This window comes from Boleophthalmus pectinirostris, unplaced genomic scaffold (genome assembly GCF_026225935.1).
Source record: "Boleophthalmus pectinirostris isolate CB_2022bp ecotype Guang Dong unplaced genomic scaffold, ASM2622593v1 HiC_scaffold_1, whole genome shotgun sequence".
Classification (NCBI taxonomy): domain Eukaryota; kingdom Metazoa; phylum Chordata; class Actinopteri; order Gobiiformes; family Gobiidae; genus Boleophthalmus; species Boleophthalmus pectinirostris.
The window spans coordinates 39,775,673-39,797,391 of record NW_026570970.1 but is presented as its reverse complement, the minus strand read 5'-3'; the positions used below and the strand labels follow the sequence as shown (position 1 = coordinate 39,797,391).

General features: G+C 43.3%; 1 protein-coding gene across 1 annotated transcript in view; it reads right to left on the bottom strand.

Moving 5' to 3' along the window:
- rnf17 (ring finger protein 17) overlaps nucleotides 1-21,719 on the bottom strand; it is a 55,255-nt gene that overhangs the window by 9,271 nt on the left and 24,265 nt on the right. The window contains exons 16-25 of the mRNA XM_055155438.1: nucleotides 19,347-19,476; nucleotides 19,015-19,177; nucleotides 16,912-17,027; nucleotides 12,239-12,356; nucleotides 12,027-12,144; nucleotides 11,423-11,650; nucleotides 4,682-4,829; nucleotides 3,123-3,235; nucleotides 1,580-1,670; nucleotides 813-940 (exon numbers count right to left, since the gene is read on the bottom strand). Of these exons, the coding sequence (XP_055011413.1) occupies nucleotides 813-940; nucleotides 1,580-1,670; nucleotides 3,123-3,235; nucleotides 4,682-4,829; nucleotides 11,423-11,650; nucleotides 12,027-12,144; nucleotides 12,239-12,356; nucleotides 16,912-17,027; nucleotides 19,015-19,177; nucleotides 19,347-19,476 (1,353 nt within the window). The remainder of the gene's footprint in view (nucleotides 1-812; nucleotides 941-1,579; nucleotides 1,671-3,122; nucleotides 3,236-4,681; nucleotides 4,830-11,422; nucleotides 11,651-12,026; nucleotides 12,145-12,238; nucleotides 12,357-16,911; nucleotides 17,028-19,014; nucleotides 19,178-19,346; nucleotides 19,477-21,719) is intronic.

Here is a 21,719-nt window from a genome sequence, read left to right as displayed (position 1 = left end):
AATATACTTCATCTGATATTTATTGTAATGATGATGATGATCATAGTGTAATCTCCTGTGTAAGAATTATCAATAGCAAGTTATTGCTGTGGGTACAAGGTAATATCCATCTTAATTTAGGCATTTTAAGAATTTTGAACAAGCTTTTTTAAAAAGTGAATTAACTAGAGTCTCACTTATTCCTGATGTAGAATTGGGAGGGAATATTTTCATTCAATCTTTCATTCTATTATAAACAAACACTGAAATTTTGAATCAGCAGTAAAGACAATCTCTGGTTTTCAGAGAATCTCAAAGAGCAAATCCATTTAAGGAACAAATTATGGGCACACATCAGATCAAACAATTCACAGATTGATTGGGTACTGCTCTGTAAATCAATCAAAATTTTCTGTCAATTCCTTTACAGAAAAGCTAAACATCTGTTCAAGTTCTGGAAAACAGTTAAATCTGTGACTGGTGCACACCCATCTTCAACGCTTCCTGAACAAATTGTTGGTTCAGAAGAAATTAAGGATAAAATAAAGTCATGGTTAATTTGTTTAATGACAATTTTATTGTAGCTGGCTTTAAATTAAATGTAAATTTAAATTGGAATGTAAGGTGTCACTTGATAAATTCAAGAAAATTGTAAAGTTTGGGACAATGAGACCTCATTGTTAAATAAAGGTAAAAAAAAAAAAATAAATATATATATATATATATATATATATATATATATATATATATATATATATACACACACATAATTTTTATAATAAATAAATAAATAAATATATATTATTTATTTATTTATTTAATCAATCACTCACTTAGATGTAAGTCTTCTCTCTCGCAGGGCCAGGCCTTGGCTCACCAGAGAGTCTGCGATGCTCACAAAATGGCCCATGGTGTTAGAGCAGGACAGAGTGACTGGCACAGGATGCTCCTCACCCACCTCCTGTTTTAGTATCAACAGTATCACATTGGTGAGTCAGATATTATGTACAGCATGAGCATTTATTTCTCACAGTGTGGAGACTAACATCTGCACTCAAACTCACATTATGGCTCAGTCAAAAAAAATTGAACTGTGACCTGCCTATCCTCGAGGCTCATCACAAATGTAGACTTTTAAAGCGAGCCCTTCAGATCAAACATGACCCTCTGGCCTCCTGCAGAGACATGTTCAAGCTTCTTCCCTCCCTTCCTCCCTTCATTTAAATGCAAGACTTCTCGCCGCTAACAGCTTCTTTCCACAAACTGTTATAAGCTTGAACAATGCACTTTGAACTTTGATCTAGCACCTTAATATTTTAGCTCTGTAATCTTTGTAGCTTGTCTATTTCACGGTGTCATATGTAGTTTGTAATGATTGTCTATTGTAATGATTGTCTATTGTTTTTAATGTCTCATGGTGTACTTTAAGCTTTTTGCACAGTTTTTTTGTGTGGGTTTTACAAATGGCAAATAAACTAATCAAATAAACTAACCTAAACCTGCTTCTGTTATTGGGACAAAAATCAGGTCCCATGATGGAAATCATGTGTGTATGTGTAAGTGTGGTTCATGAACAGAACTCAAGGTGAGGCACACACACCTTTGCTGTCAGGATGGCTGAAGCTCCACTCAGATAGAATGAGATGAAGTCACAGGCAGTAGCTGTCCATCTGGACTGGCCTCCTGCCGGTCTGACCAACACAAAAATGAAGACAAGAGACGTTAGTTCCACAATCAAGAATAGCATCAAGTGTCACAGAAGCCTTGTTTCCACTGGACTGCAGTGCAGCAGGTTGGTACCGGCAGCAAGTTTTTCCACTGTCTTTAATAATAAAGACAAACCCACTCCACTACATAGACATGCTAAAAAGTGGTGCATAGAAATAAAATAAATGCAGCATGCAGTGTCACAAACTTGGAATTACTGAATGCTGAACACTGAACACTTTACTGAAAGTGTCCCTCCTCTGTGTCCTGCAGCATCACAGCAGAGTCCAGGGGAACCAGGTGAACAACAGGAAAGGCCTCATTCTTACTCCCCTCTGGTGTTTCATTTGGTGATGAAATAGTCCATTCCCTTCAAAATTTATTCTGGAAGATCTTCTACCACATATGTTGTAAAAAAGCCTGTAGCATCTCAAAGGCCCATAGCTAGCTCCTTAGCTAGCCTCTTGCACAGTCTCCATGGATAGGAGAAAAACAAAGAGTTCATTTCACAGTCCCTTGTGTTCATATCCTCAAAGAAGTTCCTCTGAAGGTCTTCTGCCACATTTGCTGCTACACATGTGTAAAAAGACTGTAGCAAATGTCCATAGCTAGCTCCTCAGCTAGCTCCTCAGCTAGCCTCTGGCAGGATCTCCGAGGATATGGGGGGAAAAAACGGTTCATTTCACAAAATCCAACAGTCCTGTACTTGTGTCCTTTGGAGTGCACATGCTGCATTTCTTGCTTACAATTCCATGATATGACATGATATGCAGAGTGATCTCAAAAAACAAGTTTCAAAAACTTCCCAGTGTATGAGCCAGGTATTGTATTGTTTTATTGTTTGTATAATTAGTTTGTATTAGTTAGTTATTAGAAATGGACCGTACCTGACGCCCGGGGGGTATGGACATACATTTGTCACGTAATATAGCACCATGCTGTCACACAAATCTGACCTTATAACAGCTCAAGTCTAGGTGTAAGAGTAAACTGTAAGGGTTTATTTAAGCTCAACAGAGCACATTTAAAACAGACATTTAGTTATTTTCATTCATATCCGCTACGGCCACTGAAAGACCTGTTGCTGTCCACTGCAGTTTTTCTGACTCAATGCACAATGCATTGTGGTTTATCTTAACAGGTCGAGTGGTCATCATTGGACACTACTTTTCAAGATGCATTGTTGGAAATTTTGAGTGCACTACTTTTTCATCCATTGGACATTCAGACACCACTATAAATGGCATCATCTCTATATAGATCTTTATATATATATATATTTATATATTTGGATGCAGCCAATAGAATACTGGAGGACATATATGAATGTGGAAAATATCCCACATAAATGTCTATACAAATATGTAATTAAAAAATAACTGAATTCTACTTCTCTGTGTGCATTACAGCTGCTCAGACTCTTTGCCATGGCTCACCTGATGTCACAGAGCGTACACTCCAGAGCCAGAGAGCCCTCCAGCTCAGGGGGCAGCGGCAACAAGTTGCTTATATGTAGCTTTGCCTTGTTGCCATGGTCACAACGGATGACCTATTGAATGAGAAAAAGTTATTCTTGTGTCACAGAACCAACATAGTGTAAATCCCTTAGGTGAGGTTTCTATGTTAGGGGGAAGCGTCAATCATTAATACACATCACAGCTCATTTCAAAGTGTACAAACTCCATCATACAGTTATACAAACTGCCTTACAGGGACATGGATTTTGTTTAAGTGAAAGCATTAAAAAGCATTACATGCAAGTCCAACTGGTATTAAAGCTACCATTTGTAATTAAACTGGGCAACCCTGCCCACAATGCAGAAAAGTGCAAATGATTATTGTAGTCGCTCTATCGCCCCAGTGTGTCTGTCAGCAAAATATGTGTGGCAGTTGTAAAAAGTAAATGATGGGGCACTTGCTCCCTAACTCGTCCCAGTCAACTCTCTCTCATTCAGAAGTGTGTGCACCAGGGGAGCACGGAGTTACTCACTCACACACTACTCTACGCACATAGGAAACAGACACACATCTCACAAAAGACTATTGATCATCAACTGGCATGTAGTTTAGTATTGTCCTTACATAAAGTCTGGACTGTACACAGACCTTTGAGCCTGTTCTCACAGGTACAGACCACTTATAACACAAATGGGTTTAACATAAAACAAGCCTCCTACCTTTACTCTACCTAAACCAAGAACTAATGTACTGAAAAAAAAAACAACTTTTATATACAGAGCTATTTCTCACTGAAATAAGCTGCTCTATGCTAATACACAATCATGTAGCTTTAAAAAAAACATCAAGAAATCAATATTTGAAAGTGAAATAATGCTTACATGGTTAATGCTGTCCAAGCACTGTGATTAGCTTAACTGCTTTCTTCCTATTTCCCTCATGATAGAAGTTCCTTTTATTTTGAGAATGGACAGGAAGAGCAGTTTTTGCACTTGCAGAGAATAATGGGTATCCTTAAATAAACAAAGTAATGAAATAAAGATGCCATTGAAAGAGAAACGAAAACAGGAGCCGTGCCCCTTATCTCACTCAAAGCTTTTTCTAAGTTTGGGTAAACTAGAGTTGGCTACGACTTTCCCTCCCCTCCCTCCTGTGGCAGCATGATGCCCATCAGGTCAGAAAGATGCAGGCGACATGCTGTGCTTTTCCACCTTCAAGGCACTCAAAGGGCTTCACATCATGGAATCACGCACACTCACATAATTACACTCATATACACACTTAGACACCAGTGTACACAGACACTGGGACTGAGTGGGGTTAAGTGTCTTGCCCAAGATAGCAATGGCATTATTCATCACATCAGCCACCTGTGAGTCAATGGATCTGACTGTTCTTGCAGTGATGTTGATGTCAAGAGTGGGATTCAAACCTACTGAATTAGTGTTGCCCTGTCACATCTGTTTTTTTGTTTTTTCAGTCTAACACAGTCCAGATTATGCACCTATTTTTCATGGTACACGGTTTGTGTGAGTACCTCTGCCATATCGTTGGACAGGACATCAGCACAGAGTTGGGCCCTCTCCCAGACCCCGTTGATGTGAGCAGCACAGTACATGTCGGCCTTCCACATGATGTCCTCAGGCTCCTTTTGAGTACACTCCTGTTTGAGCAGCTCACACACCCTGAAAGCACAAAGCACACTTATTAGTTACAATACCAACTACACTAGCAGCATCAAAAATGTAAGAACAATGTTTGTTGGGGATACTGCTGGATGATGCATGGCATTAAAACAGCAGTCCACCTCAATGAAACCAAAGCCACCCTCTCAAAAATCAGTAGCCCATCATTTCACACTGATGGCTCCTCCATTTCTCCCTCTCATCAGGTTAAGAGTCTGGGCATCATTCACAGGACAGCACACTGTCCTTCTCTGCTCACTTCTCCAAAAGGTTCTATTCACACTTACGTCACAAACCAGGAAGACGTTTGGAAACAGGCGATGACAACTTCTGGTGTAATTACCGACACTGGCTCCCCTACCGACAGTGATAAAACCCACTGAAATTATTCTAAATGATTTATTGTTTGTTTATTAAGCGTTATGTATTAGCCGAACATAATGGAACACTACAATGACATGTAGATGAAGAAAACTGAGACATTTTCTCATCTTTCCTAGATTTTGTCAGACTTATCATAGCAAACAGAGCCTGCTGGAAGTTGTCATCAAATGTTTCCAAACGGCCTCCTGGTTTATGACATAAGTGTGACTACAGCCTATATCAGGAGATATGCTTATTTTCATCTTTGAAATATTTACCAGTTTCAACATTCACTCACCCCCTCCTTGAACCGTCACCTTATCGTGGTGGAGGGGTTTGAGTGCCCGAATGATCCCGGGAGCTATGTTGTCCGGGGCTTCATGCCCCTGGTAGGGTCACCCAAGGCAAACAGGTCCGGGGGGACGGGTCAGACGAAGAACGGTTCAGAAGCCCCTATGATGAGTGTACGAGCAAGGCCAGTTACGTCGCCCGGATTGGCGTCACCGGGGCCTCACCCTGGAGCCAGGCCTGGGGTGGGTGCTCGCCAGCGAGCGCCTGGTGGCCGAGCCTCCCCCCACGGGGCTCGGCCGGGCTCAGCCCGAAGGAGCGACGTGGGGCCGTCCTCACGTGGGCCCACCACCCGCAGGAGGATCCATATGGGGCCGGTGCAGAGAGATCTGGGCAGCAGTCGACGGCGGGGGCCTCGGCGACCGGATCTCCGGACATGGAGACTAGCTCTGGGGACATGGAATGTCACCTCGCTGGGGGGTAAGGAGCCTGAGCTTGTGCGGGAGGTTGAGCGTTACCGACTAGATATAGTCGGCCTCACCTCCACGCACAGTTTGGGCTCTGGAACCCAACTCCTTGAGAGGGGCTGGACTCTCCATTTCTCTGGCGTTGGCCGCGGGGAGCGGCGGCGGGCTGGTGTGGGCCTGCTCATTGCCCCACAGCTCAGTCGCTGTGTGTTGGAGTTCACCCCGGTGAACGAGAGGGTCGCGTCCCTGCGCCTTCGGGTCGGGGACAGGTCTCTCACTGTGGTGTCGGCCTACGGGCCGAACAGCAGTGCAGAGTACCCGGCCTTCTTGGAGTCCTTGGGAGGGGTACTAGACAGTGCACCGACCGGGGACTCCGTTGTTCTCCTGGGGGACTTCAACGCCCACGTGGGCAACGACAGTGACACTTGGAGAGGGGTGATTGGGAGGAACGGCCTCCCCGATCTGAACCCGAGTGGTGTTTTGTTATTGGACTTCTGTGCTAGTCACAGTTTGTCCATAACAAACACCATGTTCGAGCACAAGGGTGTCCATAAGTGCACGTGGCACCAGGACACCCTAGGCCGGAGGTCGATGATCGACTTTGTCGTCGTGTCATCTGATCTCCGGCCGTGTGTCTTGGACACTCGGGTGAAGAGAGGGGCTGAGCTGTCAACTGATCACCACCTGGTCGTGAGTTGGGTTCGCTGGCGGAGGAGGAAGCCGGAAAGACCTGGCAGGCCCAAGCGTGTAGTGAGGGTCTGTTGGGAACGTCTGGCGGAGCCCTCTGTCAGAGGGACCTTCAACTCGCACCTCCGGGAGGACTTCTCCCGGATTCCGGGGGAGGCTGGAGATATGGAGTCCGAGTGGGCTTCATTCTCGGCCTCTATTGTCAATGCAGCTGCTCGGAGCTGTGGGCGTAAGGTCTGTGGTGCCTGTCGCGGCGGCAACCCCAGAACCCGGTGGTGGACACCGGAAGTAAGGGATGCTGTCAAGCTGAAGAAGGAGTCCTATCGGGCCTTGCTGGCTCGGGGGACTCCTGAGGCAGCTGACGGGTACCGGCGGGCCAAGCGTGCTGCAGCCCGTGTGGTCGCGGAGGCAAAAACTCGGAGCTGGGAGGAGTTCGGGGAGGCCATGGAGAAGGACTATCGGACGGCCTCAAAGAGATTCTGGCAAACCGTCCGGCGCCTCAGGAGGGGGAAGCAGTTCTTCACCAACACTGTTTACAGTGCGCGGGGGAGAGCTGTTGACCTCGACTGGGGACGTTGTCCGGCGGTGGAAGGAATACTTTGAGGATCTCCTCAATCCCACCGTCACGTCCTCCGAGGAGGAGGCCGAGGCTGGGGACTCGGAGGCGGACTCATCCATCACCCTGGCCGAAGTCACTGAGGTGGTTGGCAAGCTCCTTGGTGGCAAGGCTCCGGGGTTGGATGAGATCCGTCCTGAGTACCTGAAGTCTCTGGATGTTGTGGGGCTGTCTTGGCTGACACGCCTCTTCAACATCGGGTGGCGGTCGGGGACAGTACCTCTGGACTGGCAAACCGGGGTGGTGGTCCCTCTGTATAAGAAGGGGGACCGGAGGGTGTGTTCCAACTATAGGGGGATAGGGGGATCACACTTCTCAGCCTTCCCGGTAAGGTCTATGCCAGGGTACTGGAGAGGAGAATCCGGCCGATAGTCGAACCTCGGATTCAGGAGGAGCAGTGTGGTTTTCGTCCTGGCCGTGGAACACTGGACCAGCTCTACACTCTCCATAGGGTGCTCGAGGGTTCATGGGAGTTTGCCCAACCAGTCCACATGTGTTTTGTGGATCTGGAGAAGGCATTCGACCGTGTCCCTCGTGGTGTCCTGTGGGGGGTGCTCTGGGAGTATGGGGTCCGGGGCCCTTTGCTAAGGGCTGTCCGGTCCCTGTATGACCGGAGCAGGAGCTGTGTTCGCATTGCCGGCAGTAAGTCAGACCTGTTCCCGGTGCATGTTGGACTCCGCCAGGGCTGCCCTTTGTCACCGGTTCTGTTCATTGTATTTATGGACAGAATTTCTAGGCGCAGTCAGGGGCCGGAGGGGGTCCGGTTTGGGGACCACAGGATTTCATCTCTGCTGTTTGCGGACGATGTTGTCCTGTTGGCTTCATCGAACCAGGACCTGCAATGTGCACTGGGGCGGTTTGCAGCCGAGTGTGAAGCGGCTGGGATGAGGATCAGCTCTTCCAAGTCCGAGGCCATGGTTCTCGACCGGAAAAAGGTGGCTTGCCCTCTCCGGGTGGGTGGGGAGTCTTTGCCTCAAGTGGAGGAGTTCAAGTATCTCGGGGTCTTGTTCACGAGTGAGGGAAGGACGGAACGTGAGATTGACAGGCGGATCGGTGCAGCTTCGGCAGTGATGCGGTCGCTGTATCGGACCGTTGTGGTGAAGAGGGAGCTGAGTCGAAAGGCGAAGCTCTCGATTTACCGGTCAGCAGTCTTCGTTCCTACTCTCACCTATGGTCATGAGCTCTGGGTAGTGACCGAAAGGACGAGATCGCGGATACAAGCGCTCGAAATGAGTTTCCTCCGCAGGGTGGCTGGGCGCTCCCTTAGAGATAGGGTGAGGAGCTCAGTCACACGGGAGGAGCTCGGAGTAGAGCCGCTGCTCCTCCACGTCGAGAGGAGCCAGTTGAGGTGGCTCGGGCATCTGTTCCGGATGCCTCCTGGGCGCCTCCCTCGGGAGGTGTTCCGGGCATGTCCCGCCGGGAGGAGGCCCCGGGGAAGACCCAGGACACGCTGGAGGGACAATGTCTCTCGGCTGGCCTGGGAACGCCTCGGGGTCCCCCTGGAGGAGCTGGAGGACGTGTCTGGGGTGAAGGAAGTCTGGGAGTCCCTGCTTAGGCTGCTCCCCCCGCGACCTGGCCCCGGATAAGCGGACGAAAATGGATGGATGGATGGAACATTCACTCACCCCACAGCACAACTATGCTCATCCATGCTTTAGTCACTTCTCCCTTAGTTTACTGTAACTCTCTCCTGAATAAACTACAGCTGGTCCAGAACTCTGCCACCTGCATGCTCATCAGGATCCCCACTTCTGACCACATCACCCCAATCTAGTCATCTCCACTGGCTTATCAAATTCCACATGAGAAGCTTGCATGTTCTCCCACCACTTGTCCAATTCCCCCACCGTTATACTGCCTCACGTTCCCTGCAGTCTATTTCTGCCAACCTCTTCGATGTCCGTCCTGCCCACCTGTTGTCTATGGGGGCCAGCGCCTTCAGTCGCTGTGCTGCCCAACTCTGGAACTCCTTTCTATCATCCATCTGTGACATAGACTCCATGTTTTCTTTCAAAACCCATTAAAAAACCCAGCTCTTCAGACTGGCCTATGAGGCATGAGATTAAATTCAATCAGCCTAATTCAATCAAATGATTGTTTGTCCTGTGTCCTCATGTGACCTCTAGATTTCTTTGTTTTTACCTTGCATTTTTGCAATTTTATTGCTTGTCTTTTTTTTTTTTTTTTTTTTATCTTGAGAGCTCTGCAAGGCGCCATTAAATAAAATGCATTATTAGGTCTGAGCATGGTGGCGAAAGGCCTATTAGTATCGCAAAGTACAAGTGGCTGAAAAGTGCACTGATGTGAAGTGAAGCTCTTGTTTTTATGTTTAACTTGCTTCACAGCTAGAGCGCACTACTGCTCCTTTTACACAAGGGTCAGTCCATATGAAATCAGCCATTTTCAAGGAATCTCCCCTATGAGCCATCTCAGATTTAGCTGAAAAAAATTTCTAAAAATTTCTAAAATCACCAAATGAAAGAATCTCAAATTTTAGCTCAGTCCCTTGAGTCGTTCCTGAGTTATGGCCCATTGAAATTTTGGAGCCATGCTCATTTTTTCTGAAGCCTTAATTTATAAACATGTTTGAGAGACCAGAACTTTATAAAAATAGACCTAGGAAGTTGAACACTTGTATTATTATAGATTCTTGGTCATAGATTCTGAATCTGTTGTCAAATATTGAGTATCTTTATTAAGGGGGGGGCACTGTGGGCCCCTAAAATCTCACATTTGGTTGCAACTACAGAGTTCCACTACAGTTATTACTGATTTGGAGAAGAAAAACAGGCTCTCGCTGTGGCTTCAAGCAGAGTGCGAACGATAGTGATGGAAATGCTGGTAGAGTATTTATCATTAACGATTGTCTCTATGAAGTACGCTTTCTAGAGAATATTTGGTGGAAAAACTAGTGTCACTACAGAGGGAATAAACGTTAGTCAAGAATCTGTGTTTGCAACATTGCAGCAATGGCAAAAAGGAAAATCGTGGCAATAGAGAGCCTGACCCAAAACTCCACAACCCGCTGGACAAGTTTGGACAGTGATCAAAACACGTTTCATTGGGCCAAAGATTGTCCACACAAAGGTGAAAGTGTTCTAATAGCTGATGACAAAGCATGGAAGAGGGTAACATTACATTGTACCCCAAAGAATCACCAACAGATACATAAATATTCATGACCAAATGTTTTGGTTTAGCTATAACAGACACTGCTTAGGACCGATATTATTGACCGGTTCATTCGATTTAGTGAGGGAAGTGTCCTGACCACCAAGAGGTCTTCTGAAATAGTGAAGCATTTTATCCATGATTGGATAAAATTGACTGGTGACACGGACCACAACAAAAAGTGAGAGACATGACTGAAAACTTTCATACTGAAGTGAAGACCACACCTGTGTACAGCCCCTGGAAGTGAAAACTAACAGTGGATGTGATTTAATCAGCTGCATCCCAACGATGAGAGGTATGGACAGAGGGATAAGGTGTTTTATAAATGTGTGGACTGTCCAAAGTGGAAAAAAAAAATCAACACATAAAAAATTTAGAAAAATGGCACGTGCACGGGCTGATCATTGCTGCTTGCAGCTATATTTATTATGATTGTAGGCATATATTCTTTCATTTCTTTATCTGAGCCTTTTTTTTAATTTAAACTCATTGCCTGCCATGGATATAAATGTTTTCCTGAAGATGAAAATAAATGAGAATTGATTGAAAACTGCCAAGAATATTAATGGGAGACTAACATGCACTGAGCATCATGTGGGAAACGCTCAAATTGTTATCAACATGGTACAGCAAATATTTTTATTTACAAACTTGTGCTTTCACATCGTAAAAAGTTTATGTTTGACTTCCCTCATTTTATTTGACCATTCTAGCTGCCAGATCACAGAGATCCATTTAAAAAGTTTAATATTTTGAGGAAATTGAAACATCAAACACAGATCCAACACAGCTTTATATTGCTATCTGCAAACGATGCAACATATCAAATACTGTATTTGATAATAAGAAAATGTATAATTAGTCATTAAATCAACAAGTGATTACCTGAGATGAGATGCTGGAGTTGACAAATGTCATGTAATATTTAAAGCCGCATACACAAGAGAATGAAAACACCTGAGCCTCATTTACAGAGTGGTGTGGGAGAGCATACTGACCGTTTGAGCCACGGGTCGTACTTGGTGAGCTGCACATAGAAGCTGCTAGGGGAGTTGACATGGGTCACCCGTACTTTGACCTCCTTGAGCTGAAGGGGCAGTGGGAGCTGGGGCTGGAAGTGGGAGCAGATGTCTGTGTGGTCAGCTGCACTGTCCCTGTCTGAGCCTGGCTCTAGAGGGGAGTCCCACACTGTAGAGTCCTCGCTGCTGCACGTGCGGCTGCTCTGGCTACAAGACAACACAGTATAAGCCCAGCTTTAGGTGGTATTTCAACACTTGTTTTAAACTGATTTATCAATTCACCCATGCACATAATCAGATGTTATTTTTGTAATCCATGAGAAATGTGTAAAACATGTTCATGAATAGAAGACAGTGGAGTCCTCTCTGCATGCACGTTTTACGCATTTCTGATCGGTTACAAAAGAAGCTCTGCAGAGAGGACAGTGGAGTCCTCTTTGCAGAGCAGTACAGTTTAGGAGAGCATTTTAATCATGAGGGACTGCTCCTCACAATGCTCTCTAGCATCCCTTTTCTTCCCTTCCAGAAAAGACAAGGATATTCCAATGGTGCTTTTGTAGTTTAAAGAAAGCAACACACTCACCCTTCTCTCAAACAGGCCAGCTTCTCCTCCACCAGCTTTTCCCCAATATTCTCCAGTGGTCCATTCAAGCTGCTCTCAAACAGTTTAACAGGGACAGGTCCATGCCGACGTCTTTTGGCTGTTGGGATAGGGAAAGGCTTTCCAACAAGACTACATGATAAACATGTACTGGAAAGGGTACACTTTATCTGTGACACACCAACATGATGTACCTGTAGCCACTATTGTCACCAGTTTGTGGTTGGCCAAGCTGATAAAGCGAAAGGAACACGCTTCACTCCAACTCCTTCCATCCAAGGGAACCACATCAGAGAGGCAACAGTGGATAGCCTAGAAAACCAGCCACTCAGACCAGAAAATGTAACTGCCCCACCCTACACAAGCCTAGAGGAAATGAACTTACACACTCTTAAATACAAAAAAACTAGCTGTAGTCCTGTAATAGATTAAATGGACAGAGGTGTCTTATATCAGCTATAAACAGACTGAAGTTTGGTGTTTTGTGGGACTCGCGCAGGTCCCACAAGACTTAGAAAGTCTTTAAAACAAATGTACCCTGCCACACTGACCTCTGAACTCTGTGCTGATAAACTGACCTCAGTGGAGTGCGAGTGCAGGTGAGGTGTAGGTCTGGGAAAGAATCCACAAGAAGTCTGTTTTTGCCAAACACCGCTGCAGTTTGGAGCAGTTTTCAGGTCACAATTATCACGTAAAACCACACAAAACCATGCTGCTTTGGCTGATTATGCACCGCAGATTGTGGTAGTTGGTGTAACATGCAATCAGCAAGGAACCTGCGGTAGATATGAACCCTATCCACCCTGCAGTCAGTGTAAATCTAAAAACTCTATATAATTATTTTATTAGTTTTGGAATCTTTTCACTTAAGAAGAGGCTGTTTATTGGTACCTCTGCATACATGCACAAAATCCTAACCATTTAAAAACTTTTGCCATGCCCTGTTTATGTATGCCATGTCATACATACATTTTGAGTCGACTACAGCTTTAAGAGGCACATACAGATCTGTTCCAAATAGTTGGTTCCCTCTGGTAATGAAAGAAAAATCAACAATCATCACTGAAATAACTTGAAACTGAAAAAAGCAAAAATAAATAAAAATTTACTGAAAATGGTCTAAAGTAAATCAAACATTGCTTTTCACCTGTGATTCAACAGAATTAGAAAAAACTAAATAATGAAACTGACCTGGACAAAAATTATGGTACCATTAACTATTTTGTTGCACAAGTTTCGAGGCAAACTTTGCAAACAAACGATTTCTGTAACTGTCAATGAGACTGGTATTTTGACCCAATCCACGTGAGCAAACTGCTCTAGTTGTCTCAGGTTTGAAGGTTTCCTTCTCCATACAGCATGTTTCAGCTCATTTCACAGGTGTCCAATAGGACTGAAATCTGTGGGACACTCCAGAACAGTCCAGAACAGTCATTATCCTGTTGGAAAACCCATGACCTACGACTGAGACCAAGCTTTCTGACACTAGGCAACACATTTTGTTCCAAAATACGTCAATAGTTTTGAGATTTCATTGTACCTTGCACAGATTCAAAACACCCTTTGCCAGATGCAGCAAAACAGCCCCAGAAGAAAACCAAGCCTCCTTCATGTTTCACAGTAGGGACAGTGTTCTTTTCTTCGTCTGCTTCATTTTTGCATGTGTGAACATAGAGCTGATGTGTCTTGCCAAAGAGCTCCAGTTTTGTCTCATCTGTCCAAAGAACATTCTCCCAGAAGCTTTGTGACTTGATTTGCTCTCAACAGTGGTGTCCTCACATGAAGTCCACTTTGGCTCAAACAGTGATGGATGGTGTGATCTGACACTGATGTACTTTGCCCTTCAAGTTCACATTTCATTTGTTTGGAGGTTGTTCTGGGCTCTTTGGTTCCATTCGTATGATCCATCTCTTTAATGTAACAGTTTTCCTATTGCAGCTGCGTCCAGGGAGGTTGGCTTCAGTCCTGTGGACCTTAAACTTGTGAAGAACATGTGTAACTGTAATTACAGGAACATCAAGCTGCTTGGAGATGGTCTCATTGTCTTTATCTTCAACCTCCTTGTCTATCATTTTCTTTCTAGTCTCCTGACACAGTTCTCTTCTTCTCTTTCTCTGGTCCATGTTCAGTGTTGTGTCCATCATGTCTCCAAACAGCACAGTGACACATGTCCCCTTTATTTTATTTATTTCGGTCACAGGTATATTTTGACATTAATTCACAGACAGTCATATTTATCCATCATATTTAAACAGACAGACTGACGGAGGACAAGTTTGAAGACACGGGTGATGCAGATTAGAGACACACTTAAGTTTAACATGTCCCTATTGTCCAACTATTTACAATCTTTTCTAGAGGAACCATCATTTTTGTCCAGGCCAATTTCCTTAATTTGTTTTTTTTTTTTTATGATTCTATTGAACAACATTTCAAAAACAGTGTCTGATTTTCACTGGTTATTTTTCAGTAAATTTTTATTTATTATTGCTTTTCTTAGTTTGAAGTTATTTTTGTAACCATGGTTGATTTTTCTTTCATTGGCAGAGGGGTACCAACAATTTTGAACACATCTGTATATGTACTGTGGAAATATGAGGTGGTGTCAAGCCTTTCATGACCTGCACACTTTAAAGTGTTGTCACTCCCATCAAATACATACTTGGAGTTATATTTAGTTTTTTCACACTTGTTTTATTAATGCATTAATCCAAAGTTGTCTTCTCTAAAGACAACTTTGAACTCTAACTCTAAAGTCTTCTCTTTTATTCTTCTGATAAAAGCTCCATTTGCATTTTACCAGTTTAGATGTGTCATAGATAAGACTCCTCTGTTTTAAAGCCCATAAACCATCATCAAACTGATTCTGCGATCAAACTGTGTTCACAATGCATTACAAAAAACACAACATTTACATTTGCTAGCACTGCATAAGTCATTTTTTCCCTTGTTCATTGAGCTCCAACATCTAAATGCATGGTTGAAATAGAAAATGGAGGTGAGGTTCATTAAGTATATTTTCCAGACTGAAATACTTATCCCAAGATGACCAAAAACTTTGCGCTGTATCTTGCTCAGACTCCTGCTAGATACAAAATGTTAGCGCTGGTGTAAAGAGGCTGTATTTGACCCCTGTGGGCAGGAGTGGGATGGTACAGGTACATATATGGTGATGGCATCTGAACCAGTTTGCTGTGGTATTTAAAATCATTGCCAGCATGGGTTATGTCTGCAATCTTTGCCTCATAACCAGGCAGCAAAAAGGGTTGGGGAGAAAAAACAAAAAAAGCAATATTTATGGTACAATAAAACAGCTCCACAATATACACACTAGTAGCGGTGCCAGGATTTGAATTTTAGATGGGCCATGAGAGAACTGGCTGGGTCCCGTGCATCCCGAGCACACACATCAACCTTTTTTGTTTTCTCTGTATTCTTCCATTCTTTTGCCTCACATTACACAGACAGACTCGCTGATCTTTCTCCCTCTCCACTCCTGCTGCCCTAGCAGTCCGTTTCTCTCACCTGAGGTGTGAGTTTCCACTGCTACGTGCTGCTGATCGCTCACACTGTGATCTCACAGGTGTCTATTGTATTTGGTCCCACACAGGCAGATGCCTCGTGGATTATGGAATGTGTTTATTATCATAAATGTTTCTGATTTAACCACTTTGTGCACAGATATGGATTAAATCATTAACACACAGGGAATGCACAACCTGCATTTGCCCCCACAAGTGACTTATAGGACAGATCAGTATTGAGGAGAACGAGACATTTCCTTTTTAAGCAAGTGTTGGACATACTATGAGATTTGATCAGAGATTTGTGTGGGTGCTCTGGGACCCACAGGCATTGCATCCAAAAGGTCAGTGCCTTAAATGGAGATTAGGAATGACGGAACTGCAGTGCACTCTTATAGAAGGAGGCACCATGATATGAGCGATCAGAGCAAGATACGCAGGTGTCTGTAACAGCAGTGCTCATGCGCACTATTTCTCCTGAGCAGCTGGAGAAAGCTCTGCTGGACAAAGCTCTGCTGGACAAAGCTCTGCTGGACAAAGCTCTGCTGACATGTATCTCCTCCTCTCCGCGTTGTCACAGTTGTCGAAGGTTCTTATGGTAGCCTACCTACTATATGTTGATGACAGAAAGAGAACAAGGATGCAAGTAAATGCCACATCGCAGCATTAGGACTGCAGAAAGGGTAAAAAAAACACACTTTAGGAGAGCGCTGTAAATGGGCTCATGTGAATGAGCAGCTTTTGTACAGATCCAGATCAAACCAAACTGTAGAACAGTACTAAGCCGATACAGGAAGCGGGCAAGGGGCTGTGCTCTGCTGCATGGAGGGCATCTATATGGCATGTTAATAAGGGTATGCATTTATCATCCTAATATATTTCCAAATAAAAGGCTTTTTATAGCCTTTTTCAATAGATTTGTTAGATTTTTATTTTAACGATTGTGTCAAATCACTGAATGTGCCACACCACATCCTGAATTTCCTTCACTGCACCTGATGGTTATGCACAGCACACCTCTCAGCAGTAGCACTGACACTATTTGCCACTGAATTACCATCATGGGGTAGGGAGTGACTGAATAATGCTCTGTAAAGCATCTTTGTGATAAAACACTATATAAATAAAAATTTACTTACTTACATAGATTATCTTGCTAACGCTAGCACCAGGGGCAAAATACAGCCCATAGACCTTTATTAAAGCCACAAGAATGCAGCATGTTCTTAAAATGCATTTTTTTTTTACCCACACTAACTCTGCCCACTGGTAACCCTCAAGACTCCACATGTCAAGGGACATGCACATTATAACGCAGAGGTTCAGTTGGACGTAGTTTGTACCATAGCAGGGAGGGCGAAAAACTCATCCTTGATCTTCCTCAGGTCTGTCACTGGCAGGATCTCCTTATTACCAAAGTCCACATACACCACCTCCACCTTTCTGCCACCTGGATGACCTACACACACATAAAGGCCACAAGATTCAGAGCAATTGCAACTCTGAAAACAGTGCAAGAAACATTTACGTGATCTGACTGGTATGATTAAATATCAAAACTTATAAATTACATTTATTTGAAGATGGTGAGGTGTGTATTATAGCTAAAGCAAAAAGCAAAACAGTGGTTTGAGTGAGAAGAAGAGAAAGAAATTATTTTTTCAAACATTAATGATGGGTTCAAACTTACCATCTGGGTAGCCTTTACACATCATAGTCAAAAGCACATCACTGTCATTCTAGGTGTGCTAAAGTTGACAGTGACTATCATATATATGTATAAATATAAATATAAATATAAATATAAATATAAATAAATAGATAGATAGATATATAGTCATGGACAAAATTGCCAATAATAAATACAAATTTCCTGAAAAACAGCCAATGAAAATCAGACACTGCCTTTGAAATGTTGTTCAACAGAATTATTTAAAAAAACAAACTAATGAAACTGGCCTGGACAAAAATGATGGTACTTCTAGAAAAGATTGTAAATAGTTGGTGTGTCTCTAATCTGCATCACAGGTGACTTCATGTCAGGACACCACTGTTGAGAGAAAATCATAAAAAAGTGAGACTGAATTTGCCACATTGCATATTGACAAGTCACAAAGTTTCTGGGAGAATGTTCTTTGGATTTCACAGATGCAAAAATGAAGCAGACGAAGAAAAGAACACTGTCCCTACTGTGAAACATGAAGGAGGCTTGGTTTTGTTCTGGGGCTGTTTTGCTGCATCTGGGACAGGGTGTTGTGAATCTGTGCAAGGTACAACAAAATCTCAAAACTAACGATGTCTTTTGGAACAAAATGTGTTGCCTAGTGTCAGAAAGCTCGGTCTCAGTCATAGGTCATGGGTTTTCCAACAGGACAATGACCCAAAACACACAGCTAAAAACACACAAGAATGACTAAGAACAAAACATTGGACTGTTCTGGAGTGTTCTTTTGTGAGCCCAAATCTCAATCCTACTGAACATCTGGGAAATGAGCTGAAAGATGCTGTCTGGAGAAGGAACCCTTCAAACCTGAGACAACTAGAGGAGTTTGCTCACATGGAGTGGGTCAAAATACCAGTTGACCAAAGCAGAAGTCTCATTGACAGTTACAGAAACCGTTTGATTGCAGTTTGCCTCAAAACTTGTGCAACAAAATATTATGTTAAGGGAACCATCATTTTTGTCCAGGCCAGTTTCATTATTTTGTTTTTTCTAATAATTCTGTTGAACCACATGTGAAAAGCAATGTTTGATTTTCATTGGACAATTTTCAGTAAATTTTTATTTATTTTTGCTTTTATCAGTTTCAAGTTATTTCAGTGATGATTGTTGATTTTTCTTTCATTGTAACAGGGAACCAACTATTTTGTCTACAACTGTATGAATATAGATAGATAGATAGAGATAGATAGAGATACAGATATAGATAGATATAGCTGATATGATAGCCTTCCAAACAGGAAGTGAACACGGACACAAAGTGGTTTCTTCGAGCCTTGGTCCAGTTGACTTCTATAGAAAAACGGTGGCCTCTTTCTCTAACTGTTGCTGTCAAGCCCATTGTTCTGACAAAATGTTCAGATTAACACACTCACAAAAATCTTATTTCACTGTTTTGTCGTTAAATCAAGATATGAATATTGATAACAGACCAGTCAAGCGCCCCTTTTTCGTTGCTGCTGCTATCTTTAGCAGAAGTTTAATTGACAGCGTCGTTACTAAGTGCCCGCACCGCCAAGGTACTCGGTCAGCACTCTCACTCCTGACCTGCTCTTTAGTTTTGCACCTAGTGAATGAGGACCCTGATTAAAGATTAGCAGCTATAACTGCCAACCTTGATTGGCTTAATTTGGTTGCAGGTTGAGTGTTAACTCTTGAACTCAGGGTTTGTCGACTCTCTGTTGAATGCCATTCAATCCTAACAGTGTGTGTGGTAGAAGAGTACCTGTGATCTGAGCTCTGTACCACATCTTGTCCTCAAACAGAGCCACACAGGCCTCTCCAATCACAGGGCAGTAGATGCGCAGGTCCTCCTCTTCTGACTCTGGAGGAGCACTGTAGAACTTCTGAAGTTTGTCCGACAGAAGCAGTGACTCCATGTTATCCACCTGTCAGTCAGGGCATAGGAAGCAACAACAATCAGAGAGCATGTTTTCATTTAACTAATTGTTGTTCACATGGTTTTGAATTAACTAAACTACGTATATAAAACTATGTATGCTGAGTGGTACCAATGTGGTACCCGCTGAATGTAGTGTGACCAGTGCTGTGTGGTACCAGCTGAATGTAGAAGTCTCCTGGGGTGTGGATATAAGACACCACAGCGTTGAGCTCAGTGCGGGTCTGGGGGCTGACTGGAGGGTAGTACAGTAGGAGTTTCTTACGGACTGTCACAGGAGAGTAGAATCTGCACACAGTTGTATCATTGATGCACACACTTGAGAATATAAGTCATTTCAGAAAGCCGAACTCATATAGTATACAGATTCATGATAAATGGAGTGAAGCTTTACTGTGTTTATTTCTTGACATTATGGCTTACAGATAATGAAAACCCCATTTCTGTTCTCTCCCAGAATTAGAACAGTGTGGAAAAATGAATAGTTGAAAGTCATGGTGTCATTCTGTAATCAGCTAATTAACTGAAAGAATTACTAAAGAAGCTGGTAGTTCAGAGTGCTGTATCCAAACAGATTCAGAGAACCTTGAAAGGAAAAAAAAAAAGTGTGGTAGGAAAAGGTGCACCAGTAAAAGGGACGACCACAGCCTTGAGAGGATTCTCAAGCAAAATCGACTCAAGAATTTGGAGGAGCTTCATAAAGAGCACCGAGGTTGGAGTCAGTGCATCAAGAGCCACTATGCACAGACAAAAAAACAACTGTACAGTTGCTCAGTGGTCCAAAGTCTCTTTTCAGATAAAAATACATTTTGCATATTGTTGAGAATCCTGTTGCAAATCATGGTGAAGGAAGAAAGTACTGTGATGAGAATCTACCACCTCTCCCAAGTTTCTTGCATCCAGGAGAGTGAAGCTTTTGCTCCTTAAGTTTTCATGTTCTCATTTTTATTTTTATTTTTTACTTTATTTTTGAAATTCTTACTTTTTTCATTACATTAAAAGTAGAGAAGTGATGGTAATTGAAAATAAGAAATGTAGCATTTGAAGTGTGATGTCTTGACCTTTATTTCTGCACCAGTGGAGTGAATCATGTAACCGCATCCTGTTAGTGTCTTGCAGCAGGTCTCGCCTTTACAAACATATGTAATTATTTTTTGTGCAACCTTGCTATGTTGACTATTTTGATGAACTTTCCAGGAATTTCCATGCTATTTTGATGAGCTCTGCATTGTAACAGGATATCTAAAGGTGCAGATGCACGAGTATGGGAGGGGGAGACTCTAAATACTAGTGCAAAATGAATGCATTTGTTGGACTCACTCAAGGTTTTTACCAAGGCTCTCAGGCGAATCTAAAAATATCAGGTCATGGCATCATTACCTTTAGATCTCCTGATTGCAGGAGTCAGAGGTGTACATGTATTTATTGTACATAAAGCCGGAGGGAGCCTACGGAGTATTCCACTGAGACAGCTGACGTTGCTGCATAGAACTCTTACGGGCCAACCTGGAACTCATGAGTACACAGGGATACTGCTACCCAAGTTTCACTTCCATCGGTCACCCCAGCGCCAAGGCTTGCCACTCTTAATAGAGTGACCCACGACAAGCCACCCTGGTGCTAAGATCTTTGGTTGACGAAGAGCGGTCTTTCCACCTATGAGTGTACTTAGAGGCCACAGCTAACAATACAATAAAAGCACCAATAAACACATTTTACTCTTTTAGTCATTTTTTCTATTTCATCCACTTGAAGACGACCACAAGGTAGGCTTGGTTATTTGATCTCTTGAAACTGAATTGCTTCTTGTAATGTCTGTAAGGATAGTGTGTTTATAGTTAGCTAAATCTGGGGTATTAGAAGGTCAGGCTTTTTAATACATATTTTTTGGAAATCAAGGTCCCAGAGTTTGGAGGATGAATGCAGAAGCACAGAATCGACGTTGCTTGAAGTCCAGTGTGAAGTTTTCACAGTCAGTGATGATTTTGTCTGCCATGTCATCTGCTGCTGTTGCTCCACTGTGTTTTGTGAAGTCCACAGTCAACACATCTACCAGGACATTTCAGAGCACTTCATGCTTCCTTCTGCTGACAAACTTTATGGAGACGCTCATTTCATTTTCCAGCAGGACTTGGCACCTGCTCACACAGTCAAAGGTACCAAAAGATGGCTCACTGACCATGGTGTTACTCTGCCTGACTGGCCTGCAAACTCACCTGACCTGAACCCCATGGAGAATCTCTGAGGTTTTGTCAAGAGGAAGATGAGACACCAGAACCAACAATGCAGATGACCTGAAGTCCACTATCAAAGCAACCTGGGCTTCCAGTCTACCTGAGCAGAGCCACAAAGGTGATCTCCTCCATGCCACGGCGCACTGATGCAGTAATTCATGCCAAAGGAGGCACAACCAAGTATTAAGTGCATAAAAATGAACACAATATTCAGAAGCCTGACATTAATATTAAATGTATCTAATATTCTAATTTTGGGTTTTCATTATCTATTAGCAATAATCATTAAAATTCAAA